The sequence below is a fragment of the Harpia harpyja genome, chromosome 6, assembly GCF_026419915.1.
Source record: "Harpia harpyja isolate bHarHar1 chromosome 6, bHarHar1 primary haplotype, whole genome shotgun sequence".
Lineage (NCBI taxonomy): Eukaryota > Metazoa > Chordata > Aves > Accipitriformes > Accipitridae > Harpia > Harpia harpyja.
The window spans coordinates 55,181,839-55,200,749 of NC_068945.1; the positions used below are offsets into that span (position 1 = coordinate 55,181,839).

An 18,911-nucleotide genomic window follows, 5' to 3' on the forward strand; every position below is an offset into this window, starting at 1 on the left:
AAATTATCAGCTAAAAGATGGCTTTTACAGAAAGTTGCCTGAACATTACTCAAAGGTATTGAACAAAATGGCTGGAAAGAGAAAACATTACACATTAAAAACGGGAGGGGGACACACAACACAAACAGAACTAAAGATAAAATGATGACTGAGGCTAGTACTAAAGTGACTCATGAAGAAGTAGATCTATAAAGGTACTGGATCTTAACTCCTCAATTTCAATAGAAATTAGGCATAACTGAAAAAAAAAATTTAAAAATCTGTCCCTCTAACATTTAATAGCATCTATTACTGAGAACATACATTTTTCAAAACTCATTCATGATGAAAAATGGTTTTATTAGAATGGTAGAAAACATTGTGTTCAAAGCCTTACGAAAATTTTAACCTATGTCTACAGTACACATTTTAATTGTTTCTGACTATAAGTGTGATGAGTATCACAAACATTGTTTTGGAAGAGAACAAGAAATCTCAGGACAACCCCAGCTCTCCATTAGACAAAGTTTTTGTCATTAAAGCTCTTAACCATCGTTAATCCAGGAAGAGTGTTTAAACATACTTATTAGCTTGCAGACATTCATTTGCAAAACCTTAAAAAGCAAAACTTAAAAATTTCTTTATCAACACCTATTTCAAGGTCTTGTGACCTTAGTCTGCACTTTTTACCAAAGGCAATTACTGGCCTAATGAAGGAGTTCATTAAGAATCAATGAAAAGAAGTGTAACAGCTTCAGAGAGAGGATCTAAAAGGGAACAAGTTCAGTGGTGAAAGTAAGGAGAAAAAAATTAGAAGGACCAGATCAGTGCAGTGACAATATATACTCATTTGTGGGATCATCCAAAAAAAGGCCGCAACAATGCTGTCATGGACAGCTTGAGTTCAAGTTAATTCATACCTTACAACAGATACAAATGCCTTATAACTCATGGCAATGGATTTTATTTTTCACACTAGCATTACAAACCTATCATTAAAATCAGAATGGGAAAACACACTAAACGTTTAGCCTGTGCTCTCAGGCTAGCAAGTCTGAATGTTTACACTTGGTTCCAGCTTGTATTCATCCCAACACTGATGACTCTGTACATCTTTTATTTATAGTCTATATTGAGGCTTTGGAAGGAATGTTTTCTTTCCAGTGTTGGGCAAGGATTTCTTTTCTTCCTATCTGGTATGTTTTACAATAGACATGTCTGCTAAAAATTTATACCGTGAAGAGACTCTCACTATTTATAAAAACACATTTTACATCTGCATCGTAGGGATTCAGAAGGGGTTGATGCTATTATAAAGATCTTTTATACAAGCAGGATGGTATCTGGAACAACTCTGAGCAGGAAAGATCATGTTACTTCTCCTCCTTTCAAAATCTATTTTATACAGCAATTTTCTAGTCCCTCCATTAAGGAAGTCTTCATAATATTTACTAATTGGCCCTTTTAGCCCAGCTTTACAAAAACCACTTTAGTCAAATAACTGGAACAGTATGTGTAAGAAAGCTATTCTCACTATCAGCTTTTACCGGCTCAAGCTCTCAGCTTTAAATTCTTGCCCTGATGATTTTTTCTTAATATTAATATCACTAAGCAGAGCAATTTAAGAAGCAAACATACAAGTGAAAAACACTTGCTATTGTTACAGCATGTTTTTTACCACTCTACCTTCCATTATCCAGGATGTCACAGTACAATAAGATAAGGCTGACTAAATTAAAATTTGGATTTTTGTACTGTTTCATTCCTTATCATTTCCTCATTTTATCTGTGGTCTGTAAATTATTTTTCTGAGCAGCAATGCTAAAAGGATGCCTTTTATGGAAAGGATGGCAAACTGCCATATGGCTATTGTTGAGTTCACTCTGTGGATACCTTGTGCCTACAACCTGCATTTTACTCCCATGCACTTCAGACACCCTTGCCTATATACATCACCCTTCGTTTCAGATCTCACACTTTTTTCTGTGACATGGTATCATTTAAAATGCTGAATGAGGCACTGGAGATTCGATTAACATAATCTTTTTGATGTAGCCCCAAAACTGTATGTCTTCTAGGTTACTTGCATTATCAATTTAAATCTGGATTCACGTATTACACTGCCTAGAGACTGCAAATAGAAATTCTGTGTGAGTACTACTGCTATTTTTATCACCAAATGCACAAAAACTTGAATAGAGCCCTTCAAATTTTTAAATGAAAAATAGAATTGACAAACATGAAGCCTTTCTTCAAGGAAAAATGTAATAACACCAGTCAATCAGAAAAGTAAAAAATGAAGAGAAAACAAAGGACACTCAAAGCCAAACTTCACCCTCCTCAACATCTTGTTTAGTACTATGACTGTAAACTGATCTACAGAACAAAAACTTATTTAATATTTTTCTTTATAGAATGAAAAACAAAGTTTCTAATTACTTGTCATGATCAAAATTCACAGTAAGAACATTCTGTTCAGTTCCATGAAGTAAACAGGTTATCACTCCTACCCAGCAAGTGAAAGGGTTACCCTGAAAGGATAAGTATAAAGCCTCTACATAAAGCTATCTAGAGTTATCTGTGTCATCATCCAATGTCCCAAAGAAAAGGAAAAAAAAAAAGTATATATTTCCTTTAGAATTCTCATAAGACTGCTTTCAAACAATACCATAATTGATGGATGTTTATGGTAATAATCTCTACTTATAGATGTGCATATTTCTTTTAACAGATTTGCTTAGCACATAGTAACTGATGCATACATGGGCTTCATCTTTTATGCACCCACATCCATATAAGAACCTACAGTACAAAAAAAGACTATGCGATAAATGTATCATCCCTAGTAAGATCACCTCTTTTTCTTCTAATTCATGTACGTCAAGACCTATTCCAGCAGCACAGAATACTCAGCCATTTTAAATGGCTCTTTTTGTAAAAGCCTTCTCCCTCCTTCATTCACTTTTTAAAAATCACTCACCTTTTCAAAGCACAGAACTTCTCTAAAAGTACACTCACTTGAAGCTCAAAAGAAGAGCTCAAAACTGGAGTGGGAATAGTTTTTCTATAGCATGACTTTAAGGCATTCCCATTAAAATAATAGTTGGTGAAATAACCAGATTTTTATTAACCACTAAAGAAAGGGGCATTTCACGAAGTGCATATTATGTACTATTCAATATTTCATTTTTCCATCAGCACCAAAACCATCTTAGCTCTCTATGAAGACTGCAGCTGTACCCACATGTCTACTGACTTTCTTGATGATGATCACTACTGTTATTTTTTGAAACAGAAAATGGTTGATAACAATCTGGATTCTTCATGAAAAACTCACACTGAAGCTTTCATTAGAATACAGGTTCATTAGAATGTAAGTGTAATGAGTCTCCAGACATGGTAATATGACAGACGACCATGTCAAAATATTTAAAAGATCTCTCAGCATCAGATGACCAAGGTCACATTCATACAATGCATTGACCACTAATTTTAGTTTAAGTTTGCATTTATGCTCTTCTGAAATACATTTATAAACCTAACAGAATTTCAACAGAAAATTCAGGACATAAATTTGGGAGGTATACATGAGGAGAGCAGGGCTATATCTGGGTAGAGAAAATAAGAGCAGAGAATTTAACATGCTCTCTCTCACATGTGTTCTCTATTCTTTCATCTTCCTCCCCTTACTTCAGTTCTGTCCCTCCTCCTTCCTCTTGCTTTTACCTTTACATATTCCTTACCACACATGGACTCCTTTTCCACCTCTATGTCCTGCCTTCCATGTTGCCTGCTTGCTTCTTTCATCACTGTCCCAGCAAATGAAATTTCCCAATGTAGAGGTCATCTTTGATACTGGAAAACCAGAAGCGGGGCAGCAGCCCTCACCTTGATTATTCTGTACCTTGTGACCTAAATGTGCAATTTTCAAGCCATATGTTCCAGATTTACAGGAGCAACTAAGGCCAATAAGTCTGCAGAGGTTTGACTATTTAAGGTAGATTTCCCTCAGACTGAGGGTTCTCACTGGACAGAACTAGAGAACAGAATGCAATACTATTACATAACAGATTGGGGATAAACCGTGAGATATATATGTATTAAACCAAGCTTAACTTACTGACAGATGCTTGAAGCACCTCTGTGCAGGTTACAAACACTAAAGTAAGCCATTATGGTTTTTATAACTTCAGTAGGAGTACATTCTAAAAACAGGCACTTTCTTAGTGTCCATGGATACATCTTTATTCTGTTCACTAAAACAAACAAACAAAAGTAATTTTCCATTCATGTAAATGCATAAACAGGAGTAAACCCGGGGAACAAAAAATGTAAGGTTTCTTTGGGAAACTGAACCCGAGTGTCAGCAAGTGACACAAAACTCCTAGATCATTCTTGAGGAAGCCAGTTTTCCTTTAAAATGGACATGATACATGCAAGAAACAGAGTGCTGGTGTGCAAATGTTAGTACTGACACTGTTTATACCTTATCATTCATAATGCAATCATTACAAACTCACACCAACAAAATTTTATGTCTTCCTATACTTTCTGAATTAATGCTGTTCCCTTTTTTTGACCTGAGCAGTCAGACAAAATCAGTTTCAAGTTGTTTCTTTAGAGAAAAAGAAGCTGGAGACAAATTCAAATGTTTTTGATTGATATAGTTCTACTACTTTTCTGTCCTTAAGTCTTTGGAATTTTCTCCTGCTTCTCTTAAATGCACAGAGACAAACTTTGACAAAATAATAGCCAGCAGAGACACCCTCACTCATGCATGCTTTTGTTTTGAGCAGGGATAAATATATATGTACATATATATAGTTCTGAGAGGGAACCATAGTCCTTACTACAAAGACTACTAAATGCTACCCATTACAAGTTCAAATTTCTGGTTGCTTATAATTTTGTCAAACTAAGTTTTTGAACTGCAATTCTCCCAACCCGAATAAAACACCTGGGTCAGATTAAGGGATTAAAAAAAAAAAAAGAAAAAAAAACAAGACTAAACTGCCAACTTTCTCAGATTTGCTTTCTAAAGTAACTGTTAGCAGAAAGAAAATATTTTAGTTTGCTCCTGTCAAAAATACCAGAAACCATTATTTCAAAAAGCTCTATTATTCTAAGGATTTACAGCAAGGATTGAAAGCTTTGTGGTTTTGTGACTGCGTATACTACTAGATAAGAGCGGCCAGTAGCCATCCCCTGACCACCAAGGCCCACTGAACCAGCAAGGCACCTATCCATGTGGCTAGAATTTTTTTCCCTCCCAGAAGCTGTCTTCTTCCCAAACACCTATCCTGAATGGTCTCTTACACACGCTATGCTCTGAACCACAGCAGACACAGTCCAGAAAAGCGCAAGGAGGTATAGCCCAAAGCCTTGCCAAGGAGTGTACCAACAATGCCATGCTCACATGCTCTCAAGGGACTCGCCTGTAACTGGAAACTTCTCTTTTCTAAATTGCATCCACAGTAAGGCTGCTCCAGCCTGGGTCTGATTAGGTTTGTCATTATAACTGTACAAATAATGCTTTATTTGTTTTGTATTTCAGAGGAGTAACTGTAGAAATTATTAAAACTTCATTCCTAACGTTGGCTAAGCACGTATTAGATAGTAATGCTTTCAGCCACCACCCATCGTAACCCAGATTTTAATTTGAATAGACACATTTCTAAGAAATTCACATTTTTCTATACGGTCACTGATCTAACGATATCCTACTACAACCTATACATATTTTTATATTGCCCCCTTGCTCTTACTGACCCCTTCCACTGCTCTGATCTACCCATTATCATTGCACAACAGACCTGCAGGAAGGTTACGAACTGTTCAGTGCTTTCTGGTTTTGTTTAATTTCAGGAAGAAAACTGCAAGTAAGTTAAACGGTACTTCATCAGTTCTGTTCATCTTCACAAAGCTGGTATGAATGTGGTTGTGTGCAGTTTTCTCCGATGCTCTGGTTTCTACAATTTACCTATTATTTCAAAATTTGTAGTAACAGTATGTATGTAAAGCAATGCAGACTGAATAAAGGAACTAAAATAAAGACAAACCTTTAACATTGACATTGTAAGCTAGAATACATATGTTTTACCTAAGCAGTGATCTCATACTATCTGAGCATAATCAGTGAGTAAAGCTGAGATATATACTTGCTTTTTCTAGCTCAAGTTTTCAAGGAAGGAACTCAAAGCAACCACCACACTGACAGAAGCACACAGGGAGGAGAGGGACAGCTGTAGTATTTTCTTGTTACAATACATCACTATCTGAGAAAAAACACCAAAACAAAACAAAGTAAAACAAAAGAAAAACAAAGTAAGCAGAGGCTACATGATGCCAAATGGTAGCTGCAGCATTGCAATTTTTGAGTTTAAAGAACAGCAATGTTACCTCTAAGAGCATCTCTACTAATTCCTATTAAGGCTAGATGAAATATGAATTTTTAGCTATGGCAAATATTTAAAAACAATTGTTACAAATGACATGGGTTATTACCCATCAAAATAAGTTGCACATCGACACATAAGTGGTAAACAGAAAAGTATAGTCATTTGTAAAAGAATAAATAACTTACTAAGGATTTTCAAATTTTGCAGACACAGTATAATAAATTTTAGTATACTCTTCAAACCTGTAAAAAGTTAGCACATTCCTCTAAAAAGAGTCTCATTTTTATGTGTATGTCCTATTCAATTTAGTAATTGCTATTAGTATTAGTAGGAATTAGTTGTCATCACTGATTAATACTAATACACCCGTGTAAGACAACTTAATATATTTAAAAAAAAAAAGGACCAAAACCTAGAAGACCTAAAAATCATTCCCAAATTAAGCTGTGTGTTCAGAAGGGGATAATCTAAATGCTCTGAAACTAAAGAATGTCATTTCAGAAGGTCACCTTAACTCCAGGTGCCAATTCAGAACTACGACACCAATACAACAAAGTTCTCCCTCCAGACAAGGTAACTGCTTTTACCTTTATTTGATTTCTGCAACTGATGTAATGGACACAGCAGAGGACCTCAATAAAGATTAATTCATGGTTCACATATGACTCTTAATCCTGAGTATAGGGTTTTTTTCTTTTAAACACAGCTTATGCCTCAGCTCATCATTTCTGAAGCAGGATAATGCCGATGTACCTTCCAAAATGCATTTCAAGGACAAAACTAATACTGACAAAGAGTTCAACTGCAGTGCTTGTAGGTATTTAGAAACATGTGCTGGGGAAAAAAAAATTTAAAAAGTTGGAGACAATAACATTTATAATGAGCTCTCAATAACGTCCTGTTTGAATTAATTAAGGAATACTGTCAGCTTGACATTTCAAGTGTACTGCTTTAACACAGAAAAGATACCACTACCAGGTCTGCGCTCCTTCCCAGAGGTTTTCATTTTACATTTGCTTATAAACTTTTCCAATTTGTTTTCCTCTCCTGTATGAAAGCAATATACAAGCAGGACAAATTGACTATACTGAAGCAGTTTGATTATTCATAAAGGCAAAAGAAAAAAAATGAAAAGAAAAAAAAAACTTTCCCTCCAACTTAAGTTCAAGTGTTGCTACTTATAGAAACAGAAAACAAAAGCCCAAAAGAAATATGCTTTTAAATTCGTATTTAAACCCATTAAACAATTATTTGAATACAAGTCTTTTTGCCGCCAGTTATTAACAAAAGGCTGAGTGGATGCATTGTTGTTACCTTAAAAGAACACATATTCAGGGCAGACGTAAAATTTGAATTTAAAATACACACTCCTGCACAATGCATGCATACACAAGGACACCATTAGTAACCATTTACTATAACTTACTTATTATTCACCTTCCACATGGTTTCACAAATATTTCCATTTTTGTTACTTTTAATTATTAGTTATTCCAACTGACAGAAATTACAAGCCATAATACAATTAAACTTTCAAAATATATTAGGCTTGAAAATGTGATATTTTAAAGGGTTTATGTCAAATGCATAAATGAGTTAAACTAAGTCGTTCTGGCATGTCCCTTAATGAGAACATTGACAATAATGGCTTTCCTTCTTCATGATGTCCTGGTTTCAGCTGGGATAGAGTTAACTGTCTTCCTAGTAGCTGGTACAGTGCTATGTTTTGAGTTCAGAGCGAAGAATGTTGATAACACTGATGTTTTCAGTTGTTGCTCAGTAGTGTTTAGACTAATGTCAAGGATTTTTCAGCTTCTCATGCCCAGCCAGTGAGAAAGCTGGAGGGGCACAAGAAGTTGGCACAGGACACAGCCAGGGCACCTGACCCAAACTGGCCAACGGTGTATTCCATACCATGTGACGTCCCATCCAGTACAGAAACGGGGAAGTGGGGGGCAGGGATTCGCCGCTCGGGGGACTGGCTGGGTGTCGGTCGGCGGGTGGTGAGCAATTGCACTGCGTATCATTTGTACATTCCAATCCTTTCATTATTGCTGTTGTCATTTTATTAGTGTTATCATTATCATTATTAGTTTCTTCTTTTCTGTTCTATTAAACCGTTCTTATCTCAACCCACGGGTTTTGCTTCTTCTCCCGATTTTCTCCCCCATCCCACTGGGTGGGGGGGAGTGAGTGAGCGGCTGCGTGGTGTTTAGTTGCTGGCTGGGGTTAAACCACGACAGTCCTTTTTGGCGCCCAACGTGGGGCACGAAGGGTTGAGATAACGACAAACCTGACCAGAGCTTGTTAAAACAAATTTGTTATAAGCATTCATTATATCGGTCTAATAGTTGCTGGTCATTATGTTGATTTATGTGTTCTTAGAGTTGTTGCTCTGGTTTTTAAAGTTCTGTTATGTATCACCTCGCTTGCTGTATGTAGTCCCTCTTCTGCTGCTTATCATCCGTGGGAGGTGGATTAAGGTTTTCGCTTTGATGTATTGTATAACACTGGTTTATGGTATGATAAAGTCGTCGGCTGTGGGATTAATCCGGTACTTGCACCCAGCATTGTCACCTTTATACTGTGGAAGCCATCTGTGGGAAACTATTAATAATTATACCATTTACCTTTCCTCCTTGGAAAACCAGTCTATGGGTGGGATACCTTTCTTCCCCTCTCCTTTCTCCCTCAGTCCAGTTACAATGGTGTTTGAGAATTTTGAAAAATTTGAATACTCTTGGGATGTTGGGACCAGCACGGTCCTAGCCCTACTGCTAGGAATTAGCATGCTTCTGAATGTGGTTCAGCTCTCATTTAAGGTTAAACAACTATTTAAGAAAATCACCCAGAGATCTGCCCCAAGGCTGGATAATTATGAGTGGCAGGGTGTGTGGGGTAGTATGGGCAAGTACCTAGAAAAGTGGGCACCTCCAGTGTTTTGGAAATTCACCCCTGAACAAGTGCAGAATCCAGAAGAACTAGTAAAATATTTGGAAAAGGTATGCTGTCACCCCGGCAGCTCCAGAGAGATACAAATTACTGCAACGTGCTGGGGCCTGGCCCATGCCTATCGAGCCCTGTTCGACACCACTCAGTACCCTCAAGGGGAAGAGAAGGTCTCTGGACCTAACAACAAAACGATGAGCACTGTGGCTATCCAAACCTCAGTGACAGGCACTGCAGCCCCTCCAGCCTCGGCAATGAGCACGGCAGCTACCCAAACCTCGGCAACGGGCACTGAGGTCCCTCCAGCCCCAGCAACGAGCACAGCAGCTACCCAAACCTTGGCAACAGACACTGCGGTTATCCAAGACCCGGCGAGCGGTACTGCAACTGAACCAGTGGACCAACCTGCACCAGTATCAGTTGCCCCCGTACAGAAAAAGAAATATACAAAAAAATCAGTTCGCTTAGCGAAGGATGAAGGCGAACCAGGGTCATCACGGGAACAGGAGGAAGAGGCAGAACCAGAGGTAATAACCCGGTCCCTATCCTTGAGTGAGCTGCGGGATATGCGAAAAGATTTTGGCCGCCGTATAGGTGAGCATATTATCACCTGGCTCCTCCGATGCTGGGACAATGGGGCTAATAGCTTGGAATTAGAAGGTAGGGAAGCCAAGCAGCTGGGATCGCTTGCCAGGGAAGGTGGCATTGACAAGGCAATTGGAAAAGGGACACAAGCCATCAGCCTCTGGAGGCGACTCCTGTCAAGTGTGAAGGAAAGGTACCCCTTTAAGGAAGATGTTATATGTCAATCAAGCAAGTGGACAACCATGGAAAAAGGTATCCAATATCTGAGGGAATTAGCTGTGCTAGAGACAATTCATCATGATCCGGACAACCCACAATTACCCAAAGATCCAGACGAAGTCCAATGCACACGACCCATGTGGCGGAAGTTTGTACGGAGCGCACCATCGTCCTATGCCAACTCACTGGCAATAATGACCTGGAAAGACGAAGAGGCACCGACAGTGGATGAAGTGGCTCGCCAACTCCGTCAATACGAAGAGAATCTCTCCTCCTCCCTACAAGCCTGCATTTCGGCTGTGGAGAAGCTGTCCGAGGATTTCCAGCAATTCAAAGAGGAGATGTCCTGTTGCCCACCTGTAAGGACCAATGTCTCAGCTATTAGGAGTGAGCGCTCCTCTGCCCAAGAGAAAGAATATAGAAGGTACACACCGCGAGGTGCCCTGTGGTTTTACTTATGTGATCATGGAGAGGACATGAGGAAATGGGATGGAAAACCTACCTCGGTCCTAAATGCACGGGTACGTGAGCTGCGAGGAAAAAACACCACAAAAGGGGATTCTACCAGGAAAAATGCCGCTCCGGTTTCCAAACAGAGTAGAAGGGCTGATCTTATTTCTGATCCTCTTGAAGGGACTTCTGAGCCAATTTTACGAGAAGTGAATACTGGATACTCTGACCAGAATTAGAGGGGCCCTGCCTCCAGCCAGGTGGAGGAAAGGGATAACCGGGTCTATTGGACTGTGTGGATTCGATGGCCTGGCACGTTAGACCCACAGGAGTATAAGGCTCTAGTAGACACCGGCGCACAGTGTACTTTAATGCCATCAAGTTATGAAGGGGCAGAACCCATTTCTATTTCTGGTGTGACAGGGGGATCCCAAGAGTTAACTGTATTGGAAGCTGAAGTAAGCCTAACTGGGAATGAATGGCAGAAACACCCCATTGTGACTGGTCCAGAGGCTCCGTGCATCCTTGGCATAGACTATCTCAGGAGAGGGTATTTTAAGGACCCAAAGGGGTATCGATGGGCTTTTGGTATAGCTGCCTTGGAGACGGAGGGCACGGAACAGCTGTCTACCCTGCCTGGTCTCTCTCAAGACCCTTCGATTGTGGGGTTGCTGAGGGTTGAAGAACAACAAGTACCAATTGCTACCACGACGGTGCACCGGCGGCAATATCGCACCAACCGAGACTCTCTGATTCCCATCCACAAGTTGATTCGCCAACTGGAGAGCCAAGGAGTGATCAGCAAAACTCGCTCACCTTTTAATAGTCCCATATGGCCCGTGCGAAAGTCTAATGGGGAGTGGAGACTAACAGTTGACTATCGCGGCCTGAATGAAGTTACGCCACCGCTGAGTGCTGCCGTTCCAGATATGCTAGAACTTCAATACGAACTAGAGTCAAAGGCAGCCAAGTGGTATGCTACAATTGACATTGCTAATGCGTTTTTCTCAATCCCTCTGGCAGCAGAGTGTCGTCCACAATTTGCCTTTACTTGGAGGGGTGTCCAGTACACTTGGAATCGACTGCCCCAGGGGTGGAAACACAGCCCCACCATTTGCCATGGACTAATCCAGACTGCACTGGAAAAAGGTGAAGCTCCGGAACACCTGCAATACATTGATGACATCATCGTATGGGGCAACACGGCAGAAGAAGTCTTTGAGAAAGGGAAGAAAATAATCCAAATCCTTCTGAAAGCCGGTTTTGCCATAAAAGAAGGTAAGGTCAAGGGACCTGCACGGGAGATCCAGTTTTTAGGAATAAAATGGCAAGATGGGCGTCGTCAGATCCCAATGGATGTGATTAACAAAATAGCAGCTATGTCTCCACCAACTAATAAAAAGGAAACACAGGCCTTCTTAGGTGTCGTGGGGTTTTGGAGAATGCATATTCCAAATTACAGTCTGATTGTAAGCCCTCTCTATCAAGTGACCCGAAAGAAGAATGATTTTCAATGGGGCCCTGAGCAACAACAAGCCTTTGAACAAATTAAACGGGAGATTGTTCACGCAGTAGCCCTTGGACCAGTCCGGACAGGACAAGATGTTAAAAATGTGCTCTATACTGCAGCTGGGGAGAATGGCCCTACCTGGAGCCTCTGGCAGAAAGCACCTGGGGAGACCCGAGGCCGACCCCTGGGGTTTTGGAGTCGGGGATACAGAGGATCCGAGGCTCGCTATACTCCAACTGAAAAGGAGATATTGGCAGCATATGAAGGAGTTCAAGCTGCCTCAGAAGTTGTTGGTACTGAAACACAGCTCCTCTTAGCACCCCGACTGCCAGTGCTGGGCTGGATGTTCAAAGGGAGGGTCTCCTCTACACATCACGCGACTGATGCCACGTGGAGTAAGTGGATTGCACTGATCACACAACGGGCTCGCATAGGAAACCCCAGTCGCCCAGGAATTTTGGAAGTGATCACGGACTGGCCAGAAGGCAAAGATTTTGGAATGTCGCCAGAGGAGGAGGTGGCACGTGCTGAAGAGGCCCCGCTGTATAATAAACTGCCAGAAAATGAGAGGCAATATGCCCTGTTCACTGACGGATCCTGTCGCATCGTGGGAAAGCATCGGAGGTGGAAAGCTGCCGTATGGAGTCCTACACGACAAGTTGCAGAAACTGCTGAAGGAGAAGGTGAATCGAGTCAGTTTGCAGAAGTGAAAGCCATCCAGCTAGCATTAGATATTGCTGAAAGAGAAAAGTGGCCAGTGCTCTATCTCTATACTGACTCATGGATGGTGGCAAATGCCCTGTGGGGCTGGCTACAGCAATGGAAGCAGAGCAACTGGCAGCGCAGAGGTAAACCCATCTGGGCTGCCGCACTGTGGCAAGATATTGCATCCCGGCTAGAGAATCTGGTTGTAAAAGTACGTCACGTAGATGCTCACATACCCAAGAGTCGGGCCACTGAAGAACATCAAAACAACCAACAGGTGGATCAGGCTGCCAAGATTGAAGTGGCTCAGGTGGACCTGGACTGGCAACATAAGGGTGAGCTATTTATGGCTCGGTGGGCCCATGATGCTTCAGGCCATCAGGGAAGAGATGCAACATATAGATGGGCTCGTGACCGAGGGGTGGACTTGACCATGGACACTATTGCACAGGTTATCCATGAATGTGAAACATGTGCTGCAATTAAGCAAGCCAAGCGGTTAAAGCCCCTGTGGTATGGAGGGCGATGGCTGAAATATAAATATGGAGAAGCCTGGCAGATTGACTATATCACACTCCCACAAACTCGCCAAGGCAAGCGCTATGTGCTCACGATGGTGGAAGCAACCACTGGATGGCTGGAAACATATTCTGTGCCCCATGCCACCGCCCGGAACACTATCCTGGGCCTAGAAAAGCAAGTCTTGTGGCGACATGGCACCCCAGAACGAATTGAGTCAGACAACGGGACTCATTTCCGAAACAACCTCATAGACACCTGGGCCAAAGAGCATGGCATTGAGTGGGTGTATCATATCCCCTATCATGCACCAGCCTCTGGGAAAATTGAGCGATACAATGGACTGTTAAAGACTACATTGAGAGCAATGGGGGGTGGAACTTTCAAACATTGGGATACACATTTAGCAAAAGCCACCTGGTTAGTCAACACCAGAGGATCTGCCAATCGGGGTGGCCCTGCCCAGTCGGAATTTTTACATACTGTAGAAGGGGATAAAGTCCCTGTAGTGCACATAAAAAATATGTTAGGGAAGACAGTCTGGGTTACTCCTGCCTCAGGCAAAGGTAAACCCATTCGTGGGATTGCTTTTGCTCAAGGGCCTGGGTGCACTTGGTGGGTGATGCGAAAAGATGGGGAAGTCCGATGTGTGCCTCAAGGGGATTTAATTTTAGGTGAGAACAGCCAGAATTAAACTGTATATTAATTGCTATATAACCCTGCTACTGTATATTATCCTTACTATAATTATGTGCTATATCCATAGTACTACAGTAAGAATCACTTAGATCAAGCAAGAAAAGAACTGTGATAAAACTGAGCAAAGCGCAGTAGTGATGGAACCAGAACTGACTCCAGCATGCAACAATCCAACGGTGCACACCATCCTCCTGCTGCGCCAAATGTCACCTGCTTGTCACACTGCACTGAAGCCCAATTCTGCTCTACCGACTGAGAGGACTTTGCACCATCCCTCCTGCCCAGAAAGACTGGTATGACAGATGGAGCCCAGAGTCGGAAACTAAATGAACTCAATGAACATTTTATGAACATGACCCATGAACTAAAGGAATGATATCTCTGTGTGTGTATACATATATATATATATCATTGCTCATATGTCTTAAAGGGATGGAAAAGTGATGATTGATCAGGATGTAACTAAAGGTATGGGAACTGTGCATGACGTCAATGGTATAGAATAAGGGGTGGATACTGTCCTGGTTTCAGCTGGGATAGAGTTAACTGTCTTCCTAGTAGCTGGTACAGTGCTATGTTTTGAGTTCAGAGCGAAGAATGTTGATAACACTGATGTTTTCAGTTGTTGCTCAGTAGTGTTTAGACTAATGTCAAGGATTTTTCAGCTTCTCATGCCCAGCCAGTGAGAAAGCTGGAGGGGCACAAGAAGTTGGCACAGGACACAGCCAGGGCACCTGACCCAAACTGGCCAACGGTGTATTCCATACCATGTGACGTCCCATCCAGTACAGAAACGGGGAAGTGGGGGGCAGGGATTCGCCGCTCGGGGGACTGGCTGGGTGTCGGTCGGCGGGTGGTGAGCAATTGCACTGCGTATCATTTGTACATTCCAATCCTTTCATTATTGCTGTTGTCATTTTATTAGTGTTATCATTATCATTATTAGTTTCTTCTTTTCTGTTCTATTAAACCGTTCTTATCTCAACCCACGGGTTTTGCTTCTTCTCCCGATTTTCTCCCCCATCCCACTGGGTGGGGGGGAGTGAGTGAGCGGCTGCGTGGTGTTTAGTTGCTGGCTGGGGTTAAACCACGACACATGATCACAACAAAAAGAATATCAAGAGAATCTTGATTACAGGTATTCATTAGAAAACCTTAGAAAGCTCTCAAAACACACTGTAAAGTTTTACATATGTAACACAGACATGCCAATAAATCAAGCTGCATTTCTGTACTTCCCTCCATGCAACATTTCAGTTCTCCATTCACCAATGAGTCTGTTGAGTGTTATAATAACTCATGTTTGAAAACCATGGCTAGTGTTAGTGAATTAAGATAGTAATTTTGTTCTTCCACATTACCATTTCAGTTTTCAAAGACAGCAAATTTCCAGTTTTCAAAGACAGTAAAAATCTGGAAATTTGCTAATCTCACGTAATCAGCATTAAAGTTCAAAATTACCACATAAATCTGCAGAACCTGATTGACAGATTCAAATTCTCATTAAATACACGTGGTATAGCTGCAAAGAACAGATGAAAAGAATGGCGACTGTCTTGCGGTGTAACATAAAGCATTTGGAAAACTTACCCAGTTCTTAAACATCGACATTTTTTTCCTGATAAAATGCACATAAGGCATTATTTTAAAAACTGCGCTGATAGTCATCTAGCAAACAGCTGGCTTCTGTACTCTTAAGTAAATCTACCTCCAGCATGACCTGGAGGGATGAATGCTTCAATGATCTGATGAGATATACTTCAATTTCAAGCTGTTCTCAAAAAAAATAAGCTAACGATAAAGATGTTTGGATGTTTTCTCTTCTCCATCTAACCTTATTGACTGACCTCTCAGCATCCAGCCATACTGACTGACCCTTCGGTTAGCCTGCTCATGACACAAAGACGAAGCGCTACACACCCATCAGAGACAGCTACTACTCGTCCCGTAAATCAGACCAGCTGATGGATTGACATCATTCCTAAATAAAGCCTGTTGGCCACACAAAAGTAAGGTATCATTAGCTGTTTGCAGATAGGTGTTACCCTCAAACACAAAGATACCGCATACGTTCTTTGCTGTCTTCACAGCTGTGCTTGCTCCACGGGCCCTTCTACCATGCAAAAAATTTCACCCTGGTTTTTGAAGAAGAAATTACGTTTTAAATTGTGCTCTACTTTTTGAAACGCATATATGTACATCTATGTAAAATGCTTAATCGAGTGCCTAAATACAGTAATATGCCCGTGAGAGGTGTTTTGCAAGGTAGACGTACCCTTGTACTAATTACAAAATGTAGATTTGCTCTCTCGCGCTCTTACAAAAAGGAAATATATAGCTCTTCTGTTAAGACTGTTACAGGCCTATACACTATAAGCGGTACAGCTGCAGACTGGCGATACCTGAGTGCCCAACGCCCAGCACTGCCGAACAAAAGGGAAAAAAGCCCGGGAGGTTAAAGTTTGCGGCGGGAGAGGGGAAACCTCCCGTGGACTCCGTTGTTTGGCGTCAGCGCAAGCCGGGGAGCTGCCCACGGTGCAACCGCGGAGGCCGCCTCTTCCCATGCCCGCTCCAGCCGCCGCGGCCAACACGCTCCTCACGCCCCCGGCTCCTCGCCGCCTCACCGGCCCCGCAGTCACCCCGGCACGACCCACGACCACCGGCGCTGGCGCTGGGCTGGGGCTGGGGCCGGGGCCTGTGCGCGGCCCGCGCCCCCCCCTCCCCGCTGCCCGCCCCTCACACAGCCGCGAGGCCGCCGAAGCGGGAGCCCCCTCCCTGTCCCTCCCCTGCCCTGCCCTGCCCGCTGCCCACCTGAGCCCGGGCAGCCGAGGGAGCCGCCCCCGCCCTTCCCGGCCGGCTCGCTCCTTCCCCCCAGGGCTGGGCGAGGCGGGGGGCCCTTACCCGGGAACTGCTCCTCATCCTCCCCGCTCTCGGAGTCGGTCTGCATCGGCTCCTCGGCGAAGTTGACCCCGCGGGCGTCGGGGGGGGCCCGGCGCGGCGGCTGGCTGCCCCTGTCATGGCCGGGCGCGGGGGTGCCCGCCTTGCGGCCGCTCGCCTCCTTCTCCGCCGCCGCCGCCGCCGCCTTGGCCGCCGCCGCCTCCTCCTTGAGGCGCCCGAAGTACTGGAGGGCGAACTCCAGCAGGTCCGCGGGCTGGCTCCGCAGCACCTCCACCGTGAAGCCCTGCAGCAGCTCCGTCAGCCCCGCCGGGATGGAGATGCTCATGCCGGGGCCGGCCGGGGGGGCGCAGCCTGGCTGGGAAGGGGGGGAGGGAGAGGGGAAGGGGAGAGGAGGCGGGGGGGGGGGGGGGAAGAGCCCGCGGGCCGGAGCCGGGGGTCCGCAGCCCGGGAACGAGGCGCGCCCGGCGGATCGCCCGTGGGCAGCGCGAAAGGGGCGGGCGGCGGCGGCGCAGGTGGGAGCGGGCGGGGGGCGGATCCGCGGAGGGGGGCAGCGGATCGCCGGCAGCCTCGGCGGCGGCCGCAGCGTCTCGCTCCGCTTCGCCCCACGCTTGGCACGGCGGCGGCGACGGCAGCCCCGTCCGTGACTGAAGCCTCCCCGCCCCCGCCGCCTCCTCCCCCCGCGCCGGGGGAACCTCGCACACATGTGACCCGGGAAACCATGACAACCTCCCGCCGGGGACTGCGGCCCGCAGCGCGCCCCCGCCCGCGCCGCCGGAGGCAGGGAGGGAGCTGGGGAGGGGAAAGGAGGGCGGCCTGCCCGCCCGGCCAGGCCCGGCGCGGCCCGCCCTGCTGCGGATCCCCGGCGGGGCGGAGAACCCCTCCGGGGCGGGCAGGTAGCCCTCGCAGCTGGCCGGGGTGCTGCTAACCCCCGCCCCCGAGGCCTCCCGCTGGGCTCTGCTCACGCCCCCGGCCGCCGTGGGCTCTCCTCACGCCCCCTTCCCCTGCCGGGACACTGCCCCGCCGGGCCGCCGCCTCCGGGCACCGCGGCCTCCCGGCTCCCCGTGGCTCCCGGGGTGCCCTCGGCTTTGGGTGCCTTTCCCCTGTGGTGGATCCAGGCATCGGCGCTGGTGATCGGCGGGGCTTCCTGATGAGCGGACATGTCCCCGCTCAGGGAAGGACCACGGATGGTGGATGTAGCCTTTCATAGCTAATTACGACCGTGCTTTTTCACGGCCATATACCACCTTAAAAATATTCCCCACACATCATTCATATACATAGATATGCTATCAATTTATACCCATCTATATTATTTAGGATGCGAGGGGTGATGTGGCGCTAGAAAACGCATCCTGTTTGTCAGCTGGTTGTCTAAGGTCCATGAAAAATTTAGCTGGAGAAAGAAACAATTGTTAAAAAAAAGTCTCATTTAAACGTTGCTGAGTGCCAATGCTCAGCACAGACACTATTCCAAGTCATGCTGCAGACACTACTTAGCACAGTGGTAAGTAGGTGCTGCTTGTCATCACCAGGAAGCTTAAACATTTTAAGTAAGTAAGTAGCAATTACGGGTGCCATGTTTTTCGTAAGGCTTTACTAAACGCTTCTCAAAAGTGAGATCCTTGGAACGCATGAAAACTGCATCACCGCCTGATTCGTAATCACCTCTGAACATTTGGCCAACATTTTGGGGTTCCAGAAATATCTGTTAGAGACTTACTTTTATGCACCAAGCAAATTAACTGCTAAAATCTAAGGTTGGGACTACTTGGGTGTTTGATAATTGATTTTACTGAAGACTCAGGATTACTCAAATTGCCTTGAAATATACTTCATAAGGGCTTAGGGTAAGATAAGCAGTCAAAATTTGAGTTTGTAGTAGCAAGATACTGAAAGACCTGACTTCAAGAAAGTAAACTGACAACAAAATACAGCAATCCCTATGATGCTTTTCACACAGATCTGGATCTCAAAGCCATTTTTAATTGAATTCGTTTCCA

General features: G+C 44.2%; 1 protein-coding gene across 2 annotated transcripts in view; it reads right to left on the bottom strand.

Moving 5' to 3' along the window:
* Positions 1 to 17,629, bottom strand: part of PRKAR2B (protein kinase cAMP-dependent type II regulatory subunit beta) — a 105,165-nt gene extending 87,536 nt beyond the window's left edge. The window contains exon 1 of one of the 2 annotated variants that reach the window (XM_052790266.1): positions 16,915 to 17,629. In XM_052790266.1, coding sequence (XP_052646226.1) covers positions 16,915 to 17,614 — 700 coding nt within the window. In that variant the 5' untranslated portion in view covers positions 17,615 to 17,629. Of the gene's footprint in view, positions 1 to 16,824 lie in introns of both variants that reach the window. The other variant, XM_052790265.1, reaches the window with a different exon arrangement.
* Between the last annotated feature and the right edge of the window lie 1,282 nt (positions 17,630 to 18,911).